The 24,380-nt window shown below is 41.1% G+C and overlaps 1 protein-coding gene across 1 annotated transcript; it reads right to left on the bottom strand.

Moving 5' to 3' along the window:
• Positions 1-798: 798 nt before the first annotated feature.
• Positions 799-24,379, bottom strand: ALKBH1 (alkB homolog 1, histone H2A dioxygenase). Its single transcript, XM_066272375.1, has 6 exons — positions 24,197-24,379; positions 21,666-21,774; positions 16,460-16,622; positions 9,406-9,496; positions 4,832-5,025; positions 799-3,265 (listed from the first exon to the last, which is right to left on the bottom strand). The coding sequence occupies exons 1-6, from the start codon at positions 24,377-24,379 to the stop codon at positions 2,836-2,838; spliced, it is 1,170 nt and encodes a 389-aa protein (XP_066128472.1). The 3' UTR covers positions 799-2,835.
• Position 24,380: the final 1 nt, after the last annotated feature.

Raw genomic sequence — 24,380 nt, 5'->3', positions numbered from 1 at the left:
GCCTTAGAAGTTACAGCAATGTTTGTTCCCCTAGAGCACCAATTTCTGCAGGTCTAACATTTGCGACTCCACTAAACACCACATATATCCTAGAACAAAATGAATATACTCTGGCATTTTTGGTATAAAATAATAAAGAGAAAGGGAAGTCTTACCCCAGTCCCTTCCCCGGTTTCAGGTTCCTTTCTAGGGGTTCTAGTTTTCTTTCTAGGTGTTGGCAAATGTTTTCTGTAAGAGGCCAGATTACCTTTTAGGTTTTGTAGGCTACAGTCACCACTGCAATGATTCCTTCTACCATGAGACAAGCCACAGATAATCTGTAAATGAATTCGTGTGGCTGTGTTGTAATAAAATGTTATGGACACAAATTTGAATTTTATGTATTTTCATGTGTCACAAAATATTCTTTTGATCCCCCTCACAACTATTTAGAAATGTATAAACTATTCTCAGTCTGTGGGCAGTACAAAAACAGGAAGAGGGCCTGACCAGGCAGTGGCGCAGCGGATAGAGCGGCAGACTGGGACAGGAGGACCCAGGTTCGAAACCCCAAGGTCACCAACTTGAGTGCGGGCTCATCTGGTTTGAGCACAAAGCTCACCGGTTTGAGCACAAAGCTCTCCAGCTTGAGCCCAAGGTCGCTGGCTTGAGCAAGGGGTTACTCTGCTGAAGGCCCACGGTCAAGGCACATATGAGAAAGCAATCAATGAACAGCTAAGGTGCCGCAACAAAGAATTGATGCTTCTCACCTCTCTACCTTCCTGTCTGTCCCTGTCAAAAAAAAAAAAAAAAAAAAAGGACAGGAGGGTCATAGTTTGCTAGGTCCGACTTAGAAAACATCTTGGAGACAACTGAAACAAAGGGGACCTGGGCTGGGAGAATAATCTGCTGGTCTCTTGGCTGGCCTCAGTTTCCACATGCTTCTACTGGCACATGCATCTTGCTTCATGGAGTGCAAGTTTACAGTTTGAATACGTACTTTCGTGCAACTTTGCCCTACACACAAGTCACTACCTTTATATGCTATTTAACCGAACACAGAGCAAGCTACTGTAATGATGAAGGATAAGCTGACTCTGTTGGATTTACTAAACAGTATGTTAGTTTCCAGTGGGTCACATATAATCTGCATTATGGAAAATTTATGGGATTTTTCCGGTGGTAATTTAAATTATAAAATCTTCCTATAATGTACTAATTTTATTTTATTTTTTTATTTATTCATTTTTTTAGAGAGGAGAGGGAGAGACAGAGAGAGAGAGAGAGGCGAGACAGAGAGAGAAGGGGGAGAGGAGCTGGAAGCATCAACTCCCATATGTGCCTTGACCAGGCAAGCCCAGGGTTTCGAACTGGCAACCTCAGCATTTCCAGGTCAATACTTTATCCACTGTGCCACCACAAGTCAGGCTAATGTACTAATTTTAGAACTTAGTTACACATAAGATTGACTCTTTTATTCCTTAAAAAAATAAAATAACCTAACAAGGATTACAATATGAACTCAATATTCAATGTTCATAAGAAAAAGAAAGGCAGAGAAATGAAAATTCAGCAAATCATGTTGTAAGCAGCAGTTATCAAAGTGGCTTCCAGGTAGTTACCCATACAAGTAAGCCAGAATGTTTCTAAGAGTCCAAAGAAATAAAATACTGGCACATGACATTTCCAGAAAGGAGCACTAAATTCCCTTTATTTGAAATACCAATGTCACTGTAGGATGATGGCAGTATTATCTTCATTTTATGAATGAGGAAACTGAGGTCCAGAGAAATGTAGAGGAACCTAGCTCAGGGTATAGTGAGTTAAACTGGAGGGGGCGGTGGGGAAATAAAGATTGAAATTCAATGCTTCATGGGTTTCCAAGCTATCCACAATCAAAAAAGACAGCAATGACTGGAATATTCTCTCCTTGGAGACGACCACAAAAAATACTTAGGGCAGACCTGGATGGTGTAGGGCAGGCACAGCTAGAGGGCTTGAACTGCAAGAACAAGACAGCAAGAAGAAATAGGAAAAAACTAATCTCAGATACACTGACCCCGAAAGACGATACAGATCTTTCATTTAAAACTAAGTTTATTCATGGAGAAAACAGTTACAAAACATCCTTCTGACTTTACTCCAACAATTAAAATTGCATTAAAAAGCCATGAGCAAGAGTTCAGAGACCAAAAGCATCTGGAGAAACTACCATTCCCTTTCCTTGGGTTTATAAATATTTACCTTTTAGGCAGGATGGCTGTGATTAATTTCTTTCCTAGGGGATGAGATTTCCATTTCCATTGTCTTAATGTGTATAGGAATCTTCTGTGAAGACCAGAAAAGATGGAAACCAAGATCAAAAGATTTGATGCTAATTGGAAGAATGAATTAAGTGAGACTAATGGTTGGTTCATGGAACTACAACTTTATCACAAAATCACTAATGGGGTGGTGGGAGGGCTATTATGTTTCCATTAATAAAATCTAAAGTAGTTACAGGCTTCACAAACATGGAAATTGCCTTCCATCTCCCTCAGAGGTCATGGCTGAGGCTGGGAAGGCTGTTGTGGAGTGTCGTATCTCCTGGGACTTCTCACACACATATCTGCCTAAGCAGGACGAGACCATGGCAAACACCTGTCCGGTCCAGTCCTGGTTAGGCAATGGACGTGACAAGTCAGATAGTCTTTACCAGTATAATCTTCAGAATGGGTTCCAAGGCAACAAACAGTGTGATCCATGATGAGTTTTCCCTGCCTGTTTTGGCTTGCCTTGGCGCTCAAGTCAATGACAATACAAAACAGCACAGGCACTTGCTCTAAGACTTGCCTAAGTAGAAGAATGGGCTAAGTCTCAGCTGTCCAGGTTTAACCTAGCTCGTTTTACTTGGCTATTCTCATCATCCAGATGGCAGAAACCTTCTGTGGCGACGCCTCTTTTATTCTCCTCTATGGGTTCCAAAGGGAAGTCTTGGTCTGTGGCCAGGACTTGTCGGATGGTCATGTTGACACGAGCAGTTTTCAGGTAGCTGGCGCACACCTGCCAGTCCTCCACAGAACAGCACTCAACCACTGAATCTCTGACGAGGACAGCCGGCGGAGGGCTTCCTAGGCAGCAAGGCAGGCTACCCCCCTCGGAGCTTGGAAGGACCTTCGGAACTGCATGGTTCAACAGGCGGCTGAAACCTGACATCACCATGATGTCACCGCTGTGCATAAACATGGCTGTGGGGGCTTCGTCTCTTTTGAGACCACCCAGGAGAAAGACGGCAGACTGTCCGAAGCTACAAAAGTACAAGTAAACAGAACAACAGAAGACTCTGTTACTGTCATGGTTGGCAAGGTTACTGGTAACTGCATGATTTCCTAATTTCTGTTTGCTCCCAAATCTTCCTTTCTAACTGGGCTAAGATGCTTCTCTTTTGGTTTTTGTCTGTGAGTGACCAACTCACGATCTGTTACTTAAACTTACCACTGCCCACAGGACTGTGGTGAAATAAAATCTGAAGCAGTTAAATAGCCAAATAAGAATTTAGTTTTAATAATACCCATATATGTTTTATTGATGCATATTCAAGTCTTTCAAGAAAACTATAATAAGTCTCCCTTTACCCATGGTTTCTCTTTCTGCAGTTTGTTATCCATGGTCAACTGTGGTCCAAAAATATTAAATAGAACTAAATAAGCCCAGAAATAAAATATTCAATAAACAATTCGTAAGTTTTAAATTGTGCTGTTCTGAGTAGTAATGGGATCTCTTAGCATCCTGCTCCGTCTAGCCTGGACATGACTTGTCCCTTTGTTCAGCAAACCCATGCTGTGTCACTCCCTGCGCATTAGTCACTTAGTAGTAGCTGCCTCAGTTATCAAATCGAAGTGCTTGTGTTCAAGTCACTTTTAGTTTACTTAATAACAGCCCCAAGTGTAAGAATGGTGATGCTGGTAATTTAGATATGCCAAAGGGAAGCCGTAGAGTGGTTCCTTTAAGTGAAAGGTGAATGTTCTTGACTTAATTAATAAGGAAAGATGACAATATGTATACCGAGGATGCTAAGGTATACAGTCAGAACGAATCTGCTATCTATGAACTTGTGAAGAAGAAAAAAGACATTTGTGCTGGTTTTGTTGTTGTACCTCAAACTGCAAAAGTTACAGCCACTGTGCATGATAAGTGCTAAGTTAAGATGGAAAGGGCATGAAATTTGTGGAAGACAAACAAAATACGTTCCAACTGACAGCAGCACATTGTGCCAAAAAGCACTGAGCCTGTACAAAAACTTCAGCAAGGGACTCCCGAAACTAGTGATCACAGGCACATAACTTTGATTACAATAATATTGTTATAATTGTTTTATAAATTGACTTTATCATAGTATATGCAAGGTTCACTATTATCTGTGGTTTCAGGTATCCCCTGTGGATAAGAGGGGACTATTGTATTTAAGCCCTTTACTGTATTTAACATACTTGTTCATTTTAAAGTAAGGTAATAATACAAGATTCTGTTCAGGCACTTTCCTTGTCAGACACAGCTGCAGTACTTTCTATTCCCAAGCAGACACTTACTTTGCTGTATGGCCTTCCACTTGCCTATTCCGGAGACACTGACAGTAACTCTCATTACAAAAGGGAGAATCCATGCATCTTAAACAGAAATATTAATCGTAATTCGGTCACTACTCTTCAAGGACTAATTCTGCCTATGATACACTGTCCAAATGTCCAGAAGTGAAAGATTAGAGTCCAGCCACTTTTTTTAGAGTTTAATGTTTTTCAGTTGAGTTTAAAAATGCTTTAGAAAATGGAATGAGGTGATAAAAAGTAATCCCAAACCCCTAGAACTAAGTTACCTGAATGACAGCAGGGGTTTGGAGTGATCGAGCTCGGATCTGTCTACGTGAATTCCCAGCGTCGAATCTAACCGGTAGTAATTCAGGATACCTGCTTCAGCTCGGAAACCCTGAAATCCACAGGCAGCAGCTACTTGCTCTGAGAGGAAAGCCAGGTCAGAAGGGAAAGGTGTGTAATGATCTGCTGAGTATTTCTTTAATAAGAGCAGGGAAAATAAGAAAAATAAACAATGATCTCAGGAAAACAGAAAACTGCGGTGGAAGATTAATTACCACTTAAAAGTCATCTTGCTTACATCTAGCTAATAATATTAGCATAGCATGATTTAGTCATCCTTTTTTTGAGGCATCCAATGACCTAATCATGAGCCATTCTAAATGCCGAGCACCTATGATACGGCAGACACTGTTATGCAATGATAAATAAGGACAAATTGACTCTGCGGGGGAGTCTACACATGAAGCAATTTCTACAACCTCTCTCTAGTATACTTTAATCTGTTAGGGTAAAAAGGTAACTAAAAACCGCTACTGTTAAGAGGTATCTAAAGAAACATAGTGACAATATGTAATGTGGTATCCTGAAACAGAAAAAGGACAGTTAAAAACTAAGAAAATTAGAATGAATGAAGTACTGACTTCACTATTATAAGGCTGTATTACTATTGGCTCACTAACTGAGACAAAGGTACCATAGTAATGTGAGATGTTAATAATAGTGAGAACTAAGTATAGGGTATATTCTACATTTCAACTTTTCTGTTAATCTAAAACTATCCTAAAATACAAAGTTTACGTATTTTATTTTTTACAAAAGGCAACTCTAATACTACTGCTGCACTGGCTAGGTAGCCCACTTGGCTAGAGCATCATCCTGAAGCACAGAGGATGCCGGTTCGGTCCTCAGTCAGGGCACACACAGGAACAGATTGTGGCTCCTCTCTCTGTCTCTCTCTTAGTAAAATCAATCAATAAAAAAAATTAAGAAAGAGCTTGACCTGTGGTGGCGCAGTGGATAAAGCGTCGACCTAGAATGCTGAGGTCAATGGTTCAAAACCCTGGGCTTGCCTGGTCAATGCACATATGGGAGTTGATACTTTCTGCCCCCCACCCCTAAAATGAATAAATAAAGTCTTAAAAAAAATAAAAAGAGAAAAAGGGGAAAAAAAAAGAATACCACTATTATTGCCAGTTTGGTTTTGGACCCCTCAGCCAACAACATGGTATAGTGCTGATTTCACTGGTCAATCTGATGGGATTACATGCTCAGAACATCTGAAATGAAACTGACTTATTACATGCTCAAGTCAGGAACTTACATTGGAAGTGATTTTTTAGCATTTATTTCACTGACTGCCTCTATTTTTAGCATTTAAGTATAAAAAATATCCTTTTTCTCATTAAAAGAAAAAAATATATAAATACATGTGTGTATCGAAGGCCAGAACATTCACCCTCTACGAAACCCATATAGTGGATGAGAGTGACAGGCCGCAACCTCCTCTGTAGATGACCTGGAGAGGTGTTCTGCTCCGTAACCCTGCAGCAGCCTGACGCTCTTCTTAGCCTTGTGCTCCCTCACTTCTCCCCTCGCTCAATCAACCTCAAAGCCGACTAGAAAATCAACAACACTTGTCTCACTTCTCCTCTAGTGTCATGAAACATTCTAGCTGGGGCAACAGATTCACAGCACTGGAGATCATGTATTGTATATTTACTTTGACCAGAAGCGAGCATTAATTTCAGATTCAGAAAGATTTCTGTAAGAAGTCTTTTATGGCCATTCTCTTCAGTTGAAATTTCCTCATTTTTTCCCCTCTCTTCTTTCTGAATGCAAAAAAGAGTTCCTGCCCTGGCCAGTTGCCTCAGCGGTAGAGCGTCGGCCTGGCGTGCGGGGGACCTGGGTTCGATTCCCGGCCAGGGCACATAGGAGAAGCACCCATTTGCTTCTCCACCCCCCCTCCTTCCTCTCTGTCTCTCTTCCCCTCCCGCAGCCGAGGCTCCATTGGAGTGGGGATGGCCCAGGCGCTGGGGATGGCTCCTTGGCCTCTGCCCCAGGTGCTAGAGTGGCTCTGGTCTCGGCAGAGCGATGCCCCGAGGGGCAGAGCATCGCCCCCTGGTGGGCAGAGCTTCGCCCCTGGTGGGCGTGCCGGGTGGATCCTGGTTGGGCGCATGCGGGAGTCTGTTTTACTGTCTCTCCCCGTTTCCAGTGGTGGCGCAGTGGATAAAGCGTCGATCTGGAAATGCTGAGGTCGCCGGTTCGAAACCCTGGGCTTGCCTGGTCAAGGCACATAGGGGAGCTGATGCTTCCAGCTCCTCCCCTCCTTCTCTCTCTCTGTCTCTCTTCTCTCTCTCTCTCTCTGTCTCTCCCTCTCTTCTCTAAAATGAATAAAAAAAAAAATGAGTTCCTATTTAACTCCTCAAAACTAAGGGTGCAGGGTGCAGTTAGAGAACTTTCAGGTTTTCTCTACTATTTTAAGTTTCAGAAATCAAACCACTCAAAGCTGCAATTCTAACACTACATCACCTCTGCTCTAATGAAATAATTACGTTTTTGGGCTCTGAACCCTTTCCAAGCTGTCTATGCACTGTTTTCCTTTCTTAATTCTCTTTCACAATTCTCTGATCACTCAGAGCTTTTTATAATTTTCACTTTACATTTTTCTCAGTAAATGAGGCTTGCTTTGAGGTTCTGAGGGTATGATCCTTATCGAAGGCATAAGTCAAACTTAGGCTGTCTAACCTGAAAAAAATCACATGGCCATTTACCCAAATACATATACCTAGTTTTCCATCAAATCAGTACCACTGAAAATAAGAATTTATCATCAATATTTTTGGGTAACACATCATTATTTTAATCAGTTAATATACTTGTTAATAAGCTGTGTTGACTAAAACTATAGAACTTATAGAAAGTAATTGGTCAGAAGCAAGATGGTCTACTCTATTCTACTCTGTTTTATTCCGTTTACTCTAAGAATTAATCCTTTTACTTGGTGGTAAATATCTCATAAAGACAAGAGGCCGTGTGACTAGTGGTGGCACAGTGGCTAGAGCGTCAACCTGGGAAGCTGAGTACCCACGTTGGCTCAGTAGCTTGAGCATGGGGTCACCGGCTCAGCTGAAGCCCTGCCCAGTCAAGGCTCGTATGAGAAGCAATGAGTGAACAACTAAAGTGATGCAACTACATACTGATGCTTCTCATCTCTCTCCCTTCCTGTTTGTCTTTCTGTTTCTCTCACTAAAAAGAAAATAAAAAAGGAGAGACACTGCACTGTCAGTGATAAAGGAGCCATTCTTTGAAGCACAGAGGCCAGGAAATAAAAAACAACACACACCCACACACACCGACCTTTGTTAACTTTAGGACATTCTTTCCCATCTCTGCCCTGCTCATATAGCAGTCAGAGGTATTTATATTCTGAAAGTCCTTTTATGAACTGATGAGAACACCAGAAGTATATGGATATGCTTTTACTCCAGGCAGATATTATGTAGAAAATAAATGTTCAACAATCACTATGGAAATCAAGATCATAACTGACAACTGCTCTTGAATGCAGTATACAAAAATCTGTATCCCTGAAACCTACTTAGAGAAAGCACTGATGATTTTATTTATTTTTTTGGTGGGAGGAGAGGAGTTAGTGAGGCAGACTCCCGCACACACCCCGACCAGGATCTACCCAGCAAACCTGTCTGGGGCCAAGGCTCAAGTACTGAGCTATTTTCAGTGCATGAGGCTGATGCACTTGGACCAACAGAGCTATCCTCAGCACCCAGGGTTGATGCTCAAACCAGTCGAGCCACTGGCTGCAGGAGGGGAAGAGAGAGTGAAGGGGGATAGCAAGGAGGAGAGAAGCTGATGGTCGTTTCTCCTGTGTGCCCTGACCAGGAATTGAATCGGGATGTCCATATGCCAGGCCAATGCTCTATCCATTGAGCCACTGGCCAGGGCCCCTGATGACTTCTGATAAAATAATATAACATAAGGGTATATGAAGAAGAAATTTTCTCTTTTATTTTTTGTATTTTTCTGAAGCCAGAAGTGGGGAGGCAGTCAAACAGACTCCCGCATGTGCCTGACTGGGATCCACCGGGCATGCCCACCAGAGGGTGATGCTCTGCCCATCTGGGGCATCGCTCTGCTGGGGCCGGAGCCATTCTAGTGCCTGAGGTGGAGACAATGGAGCTATCCTCAGAGCCTGGGCCAACCCCGCTCCAATGGAGCCCTGGCTGAAGGGGGGGGGGGGAAGAGAGAGACAGAGAGGAAGGAGAAACAGATGGGCACCTCTCCTGTGTGCCCTGACCTGGGATTGAACCCGGGACCTCGACACACTGGGCCAACACTCCACTGCTGAGCCAACCGGCCAAGGTTGAAATTTTCTCTTGATAAATTATCCATGCCTCTTGAGATTCTGTATCAAGGGAATTTTAGGAGAAAACAAATAAAAAAGATCCTCCCACAAATGGATAATACATTGTAAGCTTGACCAGGAAAAAATCTCACTATGTGGGCCTAAGAAGCATAAACATGGAAAACAATGAAATTAGCAAGAAAATGTAAATACCTTACTGTCCCAGTTATAATGGTAGCCTAGAGTCACCCACCGCAGTTTCTCTAGTAAGCTTCGCCGTCTCCGTTTATTCACTTCTTTATGTCTGCAAAGATTAGAGACAAAAGAGGATTTTTTTTTTATCTGAAATGACAGCAACATCCTGTTCCTATGGACCCTGGAGTCTAAATTTGGTATTCCATGGTGTAAGCCACTGGATCTCAAAGTGTGCGCCCTAGAAGATTTCCAGGTGCGCCCTATGGTATTCCAGAGAAATATGTGCCTGTTGGGGACCAAAAAAACCAACAGGGTTTCTGGAGTTTAGATTTTTAGGGGACAGAGGTGTGGGGAATTGGTTGTAAACTGAGAGTCTGCCCAACCCCCACCTCACTTGCCTGATTAGGTTGCAAAAGGCTGTTAAGCTGTGGTGCTGGATTGTTTATACTACCCCCCCCCCCATGTTCCCCAGAAAGACTGGAGGTAAGTTTCTTCTATCCTTTGTTTGGTGTAAAGTTAAGATTTGCTAATGGCCTCACTTTGCCCTATAAATACAGCAAGATGCGGTTTTTGGGCGTGCTTTGTTCTTGCCAGCAGCAATTACAGGGCCCTCCTGACCCCGTATTTTCTTAATTCCGCACCCTTCCCACTTGGGACCTAGAATTACTAGATGCGCTGGTTCGCGGCATGTGCCCAGACATAAAAATAAATATAGTTACTTTATTATATACCATTTCATTATGGAAATACTGCTCTTTTTGTTAACACATCATTATTATATTTATTATTAACACATCATTATATTATTTTTAGATAAATACACCCAAATAAACTGGATAGATTTCTCAAAAAGAAGCATGATATTGAAGAATCCGATTCTGGAAGTGAGCAAAAGTTAAGTGTAAATAAAATAGGACTTGAAGGCTGACGGGCAGAATTTAATTTATAGCATTTTCCATCATTAACACTGAACAATACAATTGGATTAGAAACCCATTCATGGAAGCTTCAAGTGATTTTGGTTTAACATTAACAGAAGAAGAACTGGCAGCTATATCCACTGATCATGGATTGATGATTAAACATAAGGAATTGTCTCTTGAAGCTTTTTGGATTTCTATAAAAGAAGAATATGTGGCAATATCTAAAAAGCTTTGAACATTTTACTAAAATTTTCAACACCTATTTATGTGAATTAGAATTTTCTACCTTCAACACAAGAGTAAAAAGAGAAGAATTCTTCAATGTATTGACAAGGAAATGAGAGTTTGCCTTTCAAATATATGCCAAACATTAAAGAAATCGCTACGACACATCAGGCTCATGTTTCTCATAAACACAAGAATAAAAAAACTTAACACATTCACATGGGTACCTGCTGAATTTACTAAATCTTACTAAGAATGTATCTATATATATAAAAAGATAACTTTTTTGTCATTTTTAAATTTTTTAACCCCTTTTTTATGAATTCTAAAAAGCATAACTCAAAAAATGTAACAAAAATGTTTTTTAATATCAGAATAAATTTAATTTTGTCATATTTATTTCATTTAATTACCATAAAAGCACACTTGGACTTCATATTTTTTCTTTAATATCTGACTTAATTATTAGAACATATTTCTCAGAAATTTGTATATAGTGCGCCTACATTTGTAGGATTTTAAATGTGCCTCGACTTTAAAAAGTTTGAGAACCACTGGTATAAGCTGTTAGCCAAGATCTTGATAGGGGAAATTAGAACAGATAAATGAGTTGACCGAGAGTATAATACTACTACAAAACATTGATAGCATTTCTAATTTCTCGTCCTTGGTTCTAAATCCTCTGCTAAATGGGATCAGTTTTAAATGACAAGTGTCCAGCATCTCAATGATGATAAAACAAGAATGACAACAGAAGTGTTTTCACTTGTCCACAGGGTAATTGAAGTTTGGCTAACAGAACACATCCAATTTAGTTTGCTAAAAGTGGTGCACAATTAATCACAGCTAACACTATGTCTATAATGATGGCAGCTTCCTGGAATTGCAGGTTGGGGCAAGTTTGGCAAAACACAGTATAAATCAAAAACTGGGTTAACATAATTTCTTTGAACCTATATAGCATAGCTGAAAAAAATGAGGCTTAGCTAACTATGAAGGACCACTGCAATTTGGTTTCTGACACTTGTCCAAAGCACAGGCGATTTCTATAAAATAGTTGCCCTTTTGGCCATTAATAGCTTATCTGATCAAATCTATGGGATTAACTGCTTTTTCTAAAGAGGAAGCTTGTTTAATTTACTTCTAAATATCTAAAAATACAAGAAGGGTAGGCCTAATCATTTTATTTAGTTTATCTTTTTCTATATAATTTACATAATTAATAATATTTTGGTGTTCAAGAACCACTGCTGCTTAAAATTGATTACACTATCTGACCTGGTGGTGGTGCAGTGGATAGAGTGTCAACCTGGGACACTGAGGACCCACATCCAAAACCCTGAGGTTGTCGCTTGAGCGTGGGGTTGCTGGCTTGAGTGTGAGCCATTTTTTGGCACCTGAGGCAGAGGCCATGGAGTCATCCTCAGCACCCAAGCCAACTCCCTCGAGCCAATCAAGCCATGTCTATGGGGGAGAGAGAGAGAGAGAGAGAGAGAGAGAGAGAGAGAGAGAGAGAAAGAAAAGTGGAGGGGTGGAGAAGCAGATGGTCACCTCTCATGCCCTGACTGGGAATCAAACTGGGACATCTACATGCTGGGCTGATGCTCTACCACTGAGACAACTGGCCAGGGCCATAATATGCTTTTAAATTTAGTTACCTTTTTAAAAAACAAAAAGATCTTTTTTCTACCTTACCTGTATCACTATAAGAAAGGCTTTGAGGCCCTGGCTGGTTGGCTCAGTGGTAGAGTGTCAGCCCGGCGTGCAGGAGTCCCAGGTTCAATTCCCAGCCAGGGCACACAGGAGAAGCGCCCATCTGCTTCTCCACCCCCCCTCCTTCCTCTCTGTCTCTCTCTTCCCCTCCCGCAGCCGAGGCTCCACTGGAGCAAAGTTGGCCTGGGCGCTGAGGATGGCTCTGTGGCCTCTGCCTCAGGCGCTAGAATGGCTCTGGTCACAACAGAACGATGCCCCAGATGGGCAGAGCATCGCCCCCTGGTGGGCGTGCCGGGTGGATCCTGGTCGGGTGCATGAAGGAGTCTGTCTGACTGCCTCCCCATTTCCAACTTCAGAAAACATACAAAAAAAAAAGAAAAAAAAAAAAAGAAAGGCTTTGGGCTTTGCCTTAAATACAGGAACTGGTCCAAGGATATAAAAGAATTCAGAGAAAAGCCTTATTTTCAAGAGCATTAAACCAAGTCCTCACATCAAAAAGGAAAAACAAAGCTTAAGGACTTGCTTAGTGAAAGAAAGTTGTGATCATTCAATGTCTGTGACATTTTAAGGAGAACTTATAGCATGCACCTTTGTGTAATGTGTTAAATCCACGTAGGTATAAGATTCCACCCTGTTATTTCATATCCTCTTCTAAGAACTCAATTTCACTTCTTGCCTTTGTATAGAATTTCTGGAAGGAAAGCAGCAGTAAGTGTTTTACCATTTGCCTTTCAGATGTGAGGGCAGAACTGGCCAACACCAGACATGTCTTGTCTGAGTACTACGTTACAGATGCTTTGTTACCCAAGAGCCCATCATCTTGGGTCACAAAGATTCCCCCAAATTCACCCCTGAACAAGGCCAAAACCAAGTATAACAACCTCCCAGACCATTTCCAAACAAAAAATACTGAGAAATTAATGAAGGGGGTGGGTGAGCTGTTCTCTTTTTAAATCTGGCTTGTCCATAAAGAGGCCAAGAAGGCTCAGTGATCACAGAGCAGCCATATCCACCCTTAGGAATACAGGGAATATGCTGGCACCTAACCTAACTTGAAATCTTTATCTAATGATCCAAAAGAATGTTTTTTCTTTCTTTTTCTTTTTAAAATATTTTATTTATTGATTTTCCAGAGAGGAGGGGGGAATAAGAAGTATCAACTCTTAGTTGCTTCACTTTAGCTGTTCATTGATTGCTTGTCATATGTGCCTTGACTGGGCAAGCCCAGGGTTTTGAACTGGTGACCTCAGGATTCCAGGTCTATGCCACCGCAGGCCAAGCCAAAAGAATGTTTTCAAGCAAGTGTGACCCTAATTACTGGTTCTCACTGCAAACAGCAGTGTGCTCTCCTCCAGGCCCCTGCTGCTCCTACGGGCACTAGCATGGGGCGGGCTGGGCACCGTCCCCCTGTGCCTGTGTCTACACAGCCGTGAGCTCGCCTTCTGTCAGGGGGAGGTGCTTTATACATACAAGTGCTGGCATTTCTCTCAGCAATCATATTCTGTAGCACTGCTTCCAGTCATACTCTAGCTAGTGGAAATGAACTCCTGTCCTGCTTGTCCACTCTCTGTGCAATGCGTAGTCTGGGTATCATAATTAAGCATTGGTATTTTCTTTCCTTCCTCAAGGGATGTTAGTGAACCCTATGAAAGCAAAGGTACTCAGACAGAAAAAGTCCAAAGTTGCTTATGATAAAAAACAAAACAAAACACAAAACAATGCTATAATAACACTGTAAGTCTTAAAGGAGTAGAAAGAGGAAAGGACTATTTCTGCCTCTACACTGAGGATATCAGTAAAAAAAAACTTCTGCATATACAAAAATGGGCACAGGACCATTTCATAAGCTTATGAAACAAGGTTGAGTTGCTTTATTTAAATTTATATTTCCTCTTATTTTATCCTTTAGAGTTATTATTTATTTATTAGCTTTTATTTATTTATTTTTATAAGAGAGGGAGAAAGAGAGAGAGGAAAGACAGAGAGAGAACAGGGGGAGGAGCAGGAAGCATCAACTCCCATATGTGCCTTGACCAGGCAAGCCCAGGGTTTCGAACCGGTGACCTCAGCATTCCAGGTCAATGCTTTATTCACTGTGCCACCACAAGTCAGGCTAAAGTTATTTTTGATTAGATAATACATTCAAAAAATCCAAAAGGTACAAGAAAGTATCATTAACTAATTAATACCACAAATAATTGGTAAATACCTTGCACTGAAGAATAAAAAACATAGGACAAGGGGATAAAAGAGGGAAGGAAAAGAGGACTATTATTAATGGCAAGAGAATCATCTCTCATTAAATGATATTAGACCAAAGACCTAAAGGAAAAGCTTTGCAGGTGGAAGGAACAGCTTGCACAAGAATCTGAGCACATCCGTGCTTCTATGGACTAGCATGGAGGCCATGATCCAACTACCTTGAATGGTGTATCCAGTCCAATCCCTTTGTTTCCTAGATGAGGAAACAAACACATATCATGTAGTGACAGAAGGAGAACTTGGGCCCTAATCAATTCTCAATGCTGCCAAGCAGTGTCTAAGCATAGCAATTTCTTCCAACCCTTGACAACAGAAGGCAGGAGTATCACATTTTTTATTTTTGATAATATATTAGAAAAAGAAACCCCTATCTCACCATTGTTTATAGGATGATCTATTAAAGAATATCATCTGGCTTAGAAGATGACAACTGGAATTTCTACTGAGTCATTTGTCCAAAAGAAAAAAATCAATTACTTGAAAACACAGAATGGTTTAATAACAAATGTTAATCTCTGACTAATTTCATTCAACCTACACCATCAGAGCCACCAAGTCCAAATAGAACACACACAGCTGGTATGATGGTTTTAAGAGGTATTGTAAGGATTTCTCACATAGTACCTTATTTAATCCTCACACCATCAAATGAGGAAAGGACTATAATGTGGCACAGAAAAGTTAAGAAACTTCTCAAGTTGACATAGCTTTTAAGTGGTAGAACTGGGATTTGAATCCAGGCAATCAAGACTCTAGAGCTTAGTGCTCTACATAGCACTAAACCCTTTCCAGTCTAGTCCTAACCTACCTTTCCTCTTTTACCTCTTGCCAATTCTATCCATGACTTTCAGGAAGCATTCTCCAGTCTAGCCACCTAAATGACTGTTCCCATAGCTACTAAATTCCATCCTTGTACCTGACTGACTGTATTTAATTATATGGTTATGTTTCTGCCCTTGACTAATCTACCAGTTCCTAGAGGGTAGGAACTGTGTCTTACCTGTCTCTGAATCTCCAACACTCAAACACAGTACCTGACACACAGCAGAAAAGAATTACTGAATAAATAGACAAATGCACGCATCCTGTTCTCCTATCTCACAGAACTCACTGTTTTAAATATTACCTCTTTGCTCAGACTGCTTTCTCTAACCAAAACAGCAGTTTTGCTTTTCTGACTGTCCAAATGCGTAATCATTTTTGAAGACTCAGTTCAAATGGACAGAGTTAAAAAAAAAAAAAGATAATGAACTCAATTAAAAAATCATTTTTTCTTCTTTGACACCTCCTTCCTGCCTGCAAGAATTATTTCTTCCTCTGGCCCCACAGCAGTTTTCTTGCTGAGCTCTGTTATCATCATTCTTGTTAATATTGAGTCCCTGTCACAGACTACGCACTCCTGAGTGCAGGGACAGGGGCCTACTTATCTCTGTATTGCCAAAGTTCAGCATCATGCCTGGTATGCAACTGACCCACAATAAAAATTTTTGTGGAATGAACAAATGTTGAAACGATATTAAGGAACAAACACCAGTTCTCATGACGAACAACTGACCTACCATAGAGCTAACAGAACTGACTTCACCTAGGAGAGAAGGAAAGAGCTTCCAGTGTTATTGTTCATCAGGATACCACACGTCTTCAAAGGGACACATTTTAAGGAGAGAGGGCTGAAGCTGAATGAAAACAGATCATGTGGTGATTAATGAGGATGAACTTGATATCTAAGTTATGATGAGCAAATCTTTAAAGTGGATCTTGATTTAATACAACTGTCAAAGCATCTACCCAAAGGTTTCAGGGGAAAGAATATAACTGTGCTGCATTTGCGTGGAAATGAGGGAAAAATAGAGGTCAGTTACTTTCACTGCACTCTTGTAGAATAGTTCCTTTAAAGATCTGTGATGATCTGAGCTGAATACTAACGTTTTATGATATATAAAACCTACCTCAGAAGCTCTTTGCTCTGTTCCCACAGATCCTGGGTCTCTTCTCTAGTCATGTGTTTGTCCAGGTTACACACATTAGGCTTCTGGGAATATAACTTAAGGCACTGCTTCACCCAGTGCCACTGGTACCCCGGGAGGAAGGGATTCGGGATGAAAATAAACCCTGTAAAAAAGACCGGTGGGAAGGAAAGCAGAGGAGAAATTCTCCATCAGTTATTCAGATAAGTCACTTCTGCTGACTCTACTTTACTATTCACTCTGCAGCTGCTTCTGCTCATGCTTCCAGTGACTTCCACTCATTCCCAAATGTTCTCTTCCTATTTTCCAATTTCAGAGTTCTTTCAAGTTAATAAAAAGTTGAGTTTGATGACCACCACACATCTACCACTCTGCAAATATCTTTGGTTTTGGGGGTTATTCTCCAACAACTGTCAGTTGTGTTAGCCCAAAGCAAGCTTTAGAATTCAAACAGCCCAAAACCACGCCTCCAATTTTGCCCAGGTGTCATCATTTACAGAGGTGATGGCTGCTTCCCGCAGTTACTACCTCTGATATCTCAGTGTTCCCTTTTCGCCTTTTCTGTATTCTGTGTATTTTCTAGCTAACAATTCTTTAAATTACCAGTTAAAATAATTGGTGTGATTTCTGCCTCCCGACCAAAATAGCAGGGAAGGAACACGACACGTACATCTGCTCAGTATGGTACGATGCAAATACCTACAGTGTGTGCGTTGAAAAGATCCTTGTGACCTTGAAAGTAATCTCACCTCATTTTTCTCTTTTGTAAAAGAGGAATAACAATATTTAACTGAAATCCTATGCACAGTAAGGATTAATTCAGCATTCAACAAACACACACTATGTATTTTCTTGAGAATTAAGATAGAAAGTTAACCAGTGTCACCCTAATAAATTCAATAAAAAAAAGAACTTGTCTAAAAAAAAAAAGAATTAGATAAAAAGATGAAAAATTTTGTGGTTTGTGAAGTACCAGGAGATAAGACAGTAAGGAGAATTATACAGATAATGCTTTACATTATTTTTTTAATTTTAATTAAATTTATTCAGGTGACATTGGTTAATAAAATTATATAGGTTTCAGGTGTACAATCCCGTAATACTGTGTGTTCACCACCCCAAGTCAAATCGGCTCCCATCACCATCTATCCCTCCTTCTGTCTTACCACCCCCCCCCCTTGGTGTTTTATTCACCATGCTGTTGTCTGTGTGCATGGGTTTTTTTTCTTTTCTAATCCCTTCGCCTTTCCCACTTAGCCCTCCAACCCTCTCCCCTCTGACCAGATAATGCCTTTAAAAGCCTGGTGTGAAAAGAAACAAAGGGTGAGAAGGAAAGGGGAAGGGAAAGGGGAGAGTGAAGGGGGATGGGGAGGGGGATGGGGATGGGGAGGGGAGGGGGGAGGAGGAAGGAGAGGGGTTGGGGAAGGAGAAGGGGAAGGGGAAGGGGAAGGGGAAGGGAGAGGGGAAGGGGAAGGGGAAGGGAGAGGGGAAGGGGAAGGGGAAGGGGAAAAGGAACAGAAGGAAAGAAGAGAAAAGAAAGAGAGAGAGAGAGAAAGAAAGAAAGAAAGAAAAGAAAAAGAAAAAGAAAAAGAAAAGAAAGAAAGAGGGGAAGAGTTTATGGTTTTTACGGTTTAAAAAGACCAAAGCACACCCATAGATGAGAAAGAGCTAGCAGAGAAGTGCCTGAAAGTAAGAGTGAGGAAAGGAACACAGCCAGGCCTTGGAAGCTGGAAGAGACGAAAGAAGGGCGATCCAAAAGTGAAGGGGCCGGCGGAACTGAAGGCACTCCTCTTCTAAAACTGAAGGACAGGAATGAGAACATTTGCTTACAAATGTGGAGGCCACTGCCGCATGTCCTGTATTAGTAAAATTCTTCAATCTAGGAGAGCAAAGGACTGTCAATATTTTTTGGGGAAAAAAAAGGATATGAAAACTCCCCAATAATTTATCATAAGCTATCCATTATTATTATTATTTTTTATTAAGTGAGAGGCGGGGAGGCAGAGACAGACTCCAGCATGTGTCCCCACTGGGATCCACTTGGCGATGCTCTGCTCATCTGGGGCTTGTTCCATTGCTCAGTAACCCGAGCCATTTCGGCGCTTGAGGCGAGGCCATGCAGCGCCATTTTCCTTGACCCATGGCTGGGGGGGGGGGGTGAGGAAAGGAGGGAGGGAGGGAGGGAGAGAGGGAGAGAGAGAGAGAGAGAGAGAGAGAGAGAGAGAGAGAGAAGGGGAAAGAGGGAGAAGCAGATGGTCACTTCTCCTGTGTGTCCTCAACAGGAATCAAACCTGGGACTTCCACATGCCAGGCCAACACTGAGCCAACTGGCCAGGGCCTACCATTATTCTTTAAAATAGATTATATGACCCTCAAAATATGAGATTAAAGGAAGAATACCTCTGATCTAGTCCAAGCTTGAATAGAGACAAGAAATTTAATAACTTTTCAGGCAGTCCATTGCAGACAACTGTTGTTAAAATTTGCCTCTTTTAAATTTTCAAGCATTGGCCTTAAGTTCTGACACATAGAGCAGGCCAAAATTAGTTTTTAGTTCTTGGTAAATACTTCTAGCTTTACAGCTAAGATGAAGTGAGTACTACTTTTACACATTTTATCATATATACAAGGAATTACAGCCAAGACAGAATAAGAAACTTGCCCAAGGTCATTCAGTAGTAGATGACAGAGCCAGGACATAGCCTTAACCACTGATACGCCTTACTTTCCATCCCTTCTGTGCACAGCTTTTCAAATGTTTGATGCTATCATGTTTATCATGTTCCCCTTGAAGTCTACTCTTTCCTAGATTTAGTTTCTGGCCTTCAGACCCATCAGCTCCCTGCTCACTCTTGTAAGGACAGCTTGTGGTGTACCCAGGTACCGTCAGAAGCAGCAGAATGCGTAACTAAACACAATCCCTCCATTCAAGTCAGAATAGAAGACTGTCATCTCCCATGTTTTGGACATTATACTTTTATTAAATGCAGCTTACAATAAAGTCCCTAGGACACAGAGAGACACCCACTCAAATGATATGGCTTAAATGTAAAGTCCTAGAAAAACCTCAAAAGCAAGTACACCAGCCTGACCTGTGGGGGCACCGTGGATCAAGCGTTGACCTGGAACGCCAAGGTTGCCAGTTCGAAACCCTGGGCTTGCCTGGTCAAGGCAAGTTGATGCTTCCTGCTCTCCCCCATCTCTCTCTCTCTCTCTCTCTCTCCTCTCTCCAAAAATCAATAATAATAATAATAATAATAATAAAAAGGAGACCAATTTGAACAAAAGAAAACCAAAGTGGTGTTGATAACGTTATAGTCTAGACAATCTGTTTAGGGAAGAAGGTACAGTAACAGAAACACGGCCTTGAAAACAGGAGCTAAGTCTGAAAGGTCCAGGGCTGCCTTCAAGTACAAAGAGATTAAGAGACTGATGGTGATGCATGTTCTCATTTATCTATACTCATGGAGAGCCAAGCTTTCATATATACAGATCATCATTAAACTGTTTCCTTTGTGACTTCAGTCATAAGACTCAAGTTTGGCCTGACCAGGCGGTGGTGTAGTGGATCAAGCGTCGGACTGGGATGCAGAGGACGCAGGTTCGAGACCCCAAGGTCGCCAGCTTAAGTGTGGGCTCATCTGGTTTGAGCAAAAGCTCACCAGCGTGGACCCAAGGTTGCTGGCTTAAGCAAGGGGTTACTCGGTCTGCTGAAGGCCCATGGTCAAGGCGCATATGAGAAAGCAATCAATGAACAACTAAGGTATCGCAACGAAAAACTAATGATTGATGCTTCTCATCTCTCTCCATTCCTGTCTGTCTGTCTCTGCCTATCCCTCTCTCTGACTCTCTTTCTGTCTCTGTAAAAAAAAAAAAAGACTCAAGTCTGTAGTTCTCTAATACAGAACCAAAGATCATGAGGCCTTTTATGGTAAGTATTAAAGCTGTTACACCTTCCCATGTTATTAAAAATACTTTAGCAGCTAGACTGTATTAAGAGCTAGAACACAGACCTGGCACTTAGGAAAACAAAAATTAATATTTCTTTTTAGGTCTGTATCTTGCTTTAATCCATAATTGAAATAAAAAATGCAATGTTAACTTTATGTCCTTTAGAAAGAAACAGGATGACAGAAGTAAGATTATTTGGCCAAAGTGTTTCCATATTTTCTGAATAGTTCATTATTAATCTTATTAAAACATTAACACTATATTATTTTATACATTTAAAATGTATTTTATTTTTTAATTTATTCATTTTTTTTTAGAGAGGAAAGAGAAAGAGGAGAGAGAAAGGGGGGAGGAGCAGGAAGCATCAACTCCCATATGTTCCTTGACCGGGCAAGCCTAGGGTTTTGAACCAGCGACCTCAGCATTCCAGATTGACGCTTTATCCACTGTGCCACCACAGGTCAGGCCTAAAATATATATATTTTAAATATTAAATTATTTTATATTAATAACACTGCCCACTCTTCATTATTAACTTATCTGTAAAGTGAGATACTCAATATCACTTAAATTAAAAAATTCTAGCCTGGCCTGCGTGGTGCAGTGGATAAGCGTTGACCTGGAATGCTGAGATCGCTGGTTCTAATCCCTGGGCTTGCCCGGTGAAGGAACATAAAACAAGCAATCAATGAACAACTAAAGTGAAGCAACTACAAGCTGATACTTCTTGCTCCTCCCCCCTACTCTTTGTGTAAAATCAATAAATAAAATCTTTAAAAAAAATTCTAGTTTAGTCTATTAGGACTTTTGATCTCATTAACTGTAATTCTTTTTTTCAAATGTTCAACCTTAATGATAGCAACACATTTTAAGTTGTTATGTCATTTGAGAATCTAGGGATTTTGTGACTGCAGTGACCATTATGAATTATTCTCTCTCTCAGAGCCAGAGTAGGTGGGTGTTCAGAGAGTTGTGGTAGGGAGCCCAAAATCAATGTCCCAGTTTTTGATTTGTATCTGGTGTGCCACTTTCTGCAATATAAGCAGCACTACTGATTTCTGTTCTATCCGTTGGGAATGCTAAATAAATGAAAATCTTAGATGAGGCAGAATATAGGAGGGGTTGGGGAGTGGAACATTTCTGTGCATTTACTTTTCTTCTTTGTCTGTTTAACAGCTTACAAGCTCCTCTTCTGAAATTAGACAAATGACTGATTTCACCTGCTAGCTGTACTCACCAGGATAGCCTTCGAGTCCATAAGCCTGCCACTTGCTGATCGGCTGAAGTCCCGCTCTATGTGCATCATGGTCACTGACTGAGGACACACTTAGCTGAGATCTGACCACCTAGCAGGAAGGAAACAAGTCAGAGGGCTTAGTATATAGAGGTTTGACATTTCTGGTATGGGCAAAGTTAGGAGAGATAAGTCTGGCATCCTAAACTTAGTTCCACCACTTACTTCATGTAAGACTTAGATACGTCAGTTACTTAATTTCCTAGAGCCTCACCGATATACTAACAAACACTAGAGAGCAACATAAAATTAAGATATAATGAGAAGCAGGCTGATTTTGGCCTTCAAGACTACTTCTTCTTATACCACAACTTTGTGACTTCCTATAGGACTCTGATCATGAAAGGTGTTTGATGTATTGGAATATCGAGTTACAATGTTGTTCACTTTGGTCAGGGCTAATAACAATGCTTCTGAGGCATTTGTATACAGTTGGTGTTTAAACATAGTGATGAGGAGCACCAGACTAGGGAGGGTGGGAGAATGAAAAGACAGCACTTAACCATACAGAAAAAAATGTATCAATAGAACACTGGGAACCCTGTTTGCTAAATGTACAATATTTGCTCTTTTAGATAAAACTTCAAACTGAAACTCAAAACTTTTTGCCTTTGTTGATTAATTAGGAATTTAAATTTCAGGGGCTCATGAAGTTTTATTTGCATGCAGAACATCTTATAAATAGCTCATTAAATTGGTGAAGAGATCCAATATAGTCACTAAAGTAAGGACATTTAGGGAAAAACAAAACAAAACATCAACTTAAATCTTTCATAAATAAACACTAACTGTATACAAATGCCTCAGAAGCATTGTTATTAGCCCTGACCAAAGTGAACAACATTGTAACTCGATATTCCAATACATCAAACACCTTTCATGATCAGAGTCCTATAGGAAGTCACAAAGTTGTGGTATAAGAAGAAGTAGTCTTGAAGGCCAAAATCAGTCTGCTTCTCATTATATCTTAATTTCATATTGCTCTCTAGTGTTTGTTAGTATATCGGTCTGGCTTGCCTTAGAATACATCAAACGTTCTCTTCCAAAGAGATATGATCTCTTATTCTGCTAATTTCACCATATGTGGAGGTTTCCAGACAATATACCAACAAGTGCCTGGTACATAATTAGTCTGCATAATAAAATGGCTATCTGGAACTCTCCTGAGAGTCGTGACTAAGCTAACTTTCCCAGGTACCTAGAGGCTGATAAGATGTTTATTTTAAAGATTTTGTGATGGTTTCGTACATGAACCATACTTAACTGTGTGCTGTAATTCAGCAACACGTTCAAAGTGAGTTTTGGGGACCTAATCTATCATATGCTAACTTGAACTAAAGTTTGAACTTTAATAAAGAGTTTCTCTGTTGCCTCCCTTGCCAAACTGTTGCTATCACTTTCTCCACTGCTTTCATTAAGTGTCTTTTAATAGTAAAATAGTAACTTTTTCCTCTATTTGCTACTTTCTATCTGTTTTGAGCCAGGGAACTAAATACTCGTAAGTACTCAATAGTGTATTTATTGAGTACTTACCGTTTTAGGTATGTGTTAGACACAATGTCCCCTTCTCAGCTGCCTCACATTCTAAAAGTATGTTAAGTATTATGGTCAACTATGGGCAAAAGTAACTGAATTGATGGTATGAGAGGTTCTCCCATGAATCTAGTGTATTATTCTTGGGGTGCATACTTCAGCCATTTCTGCTAACAAATGAAGTTTCTTAAGAAAGCTGAGTTCTAGACATATGGTGGTATCATGGCATTCAAATTTTAAGAACTATAACTAAGCTTAGAAAGAATGACTCATCTAGCTATCCGTGGACAAAACTAAGGGCAAATTAAGGGATCAGATATCCTCAGTGTTAAAGCAATTGTAAAGAAAATATTCATCGCACTATAAAGTTGTGATTCTCCTTGTGTCCCATGTGCCTCCACACCTCATGTTACTTTTCTTCATTTCCCTGGGGAAAGGTAGAAATAATGGATGACACTTGGATTCGTTAGCTCTTTACTTTCAATTTGGAGATTAACTCAGAATCTTTCAATGCCTTTTTTCTAGAAGGCGCAGACAAGACAGGCCACCAGTTTTAAACTCAACAGCTTAACCACATCGCTCCCTCTCAGGTCCGGATTACTCGGGTAGCTGGCTTTTACAAGCTGCAGAACGCTACTCTAACATCTACGGATACGGTTTACGTTTCACATACATCCAAGTAGAAAGGCAAGTGGACAGTTAACGGAAGGAATAAACACCAATTCCCAATTTGTGACCAAAGGCGCAGCCACGAATGGCCTCGTGGAGAAACCAGCAAAAGAGCTCTTAATCGCCAAAGTGTGAGGTCTCGTGGGCAGTTCAATTCCGTGCCCACAGAGGGCGGGGATCGCTTAATTACAGTCGGTCTGGAAGCGGAAAGAGGTGAGGACACTCAAGAAGCGAGGCAACACGACTGGAAGGCGCGCGCCGCTCCTCTGTACCTTGTGGGCCCCGGACCCAGTGCCGCGGGCGGCGTGGGTCGCCGAGAAGTCGATGACCCCTCCCAGGTCGGCGGTCCCGGGGCGGCTCTGCCGGTAGAAGCGGAAAAGCTTCCGAAAGGCGTCCTCTCCCGGCTCTGTCGCCAGCGCAGCCACAGAACCCAGCGCAGACGCCATCTTCCCCATG

The sequence above is a fragment of the Saccopteryx bilineata genome, chromosome 4 (genome assembly GCF_036850765.1).
Source record: "Saccopteryx bilineata isolate mSacBil1 chromosome 4, mSacBil1_pri_phased_curated, whole genome shotgun sequence".
Classification (NCBI taxonomy): domain Eukaryota; kingdom Metazoa; phylum Chordata; class Mammalia; order Chiroptera; family Emballonuridae; genus Saccopteryx; species Saccopteryx bilineata.
The sequence above is the reverse complement of the archived record's forward strand: the minus strand, read 5'-3'. Positions and strand labels throughout refer to the sequence as shown.

Bases quoted from the DNA above. Each gene is read 5' to 3' on its own strand.
- ALKBH1 (XM_066272375.1), bottom strand. From the start codon at position 24,379: ATGGGGAAGATGGCGTCTGCGCTGGGTTCTGTGGCTGCGCTGGCGACA. The intron at 21,775-24,196 runs GTACAGAGGAGC...CCTTCCTGCTAG, and splicing joins CTGGGTCCGGGGCCCACAAG to GTGGTCAGATCTCAGCTAAG. The intron at 16,623-21,665 runs GTGAGTACAGCT...TCTTTTTTACAG, and splicing joins TGGACTCGAAGGCTATCCTG to GGTTTATTTTCATCCCGAAT.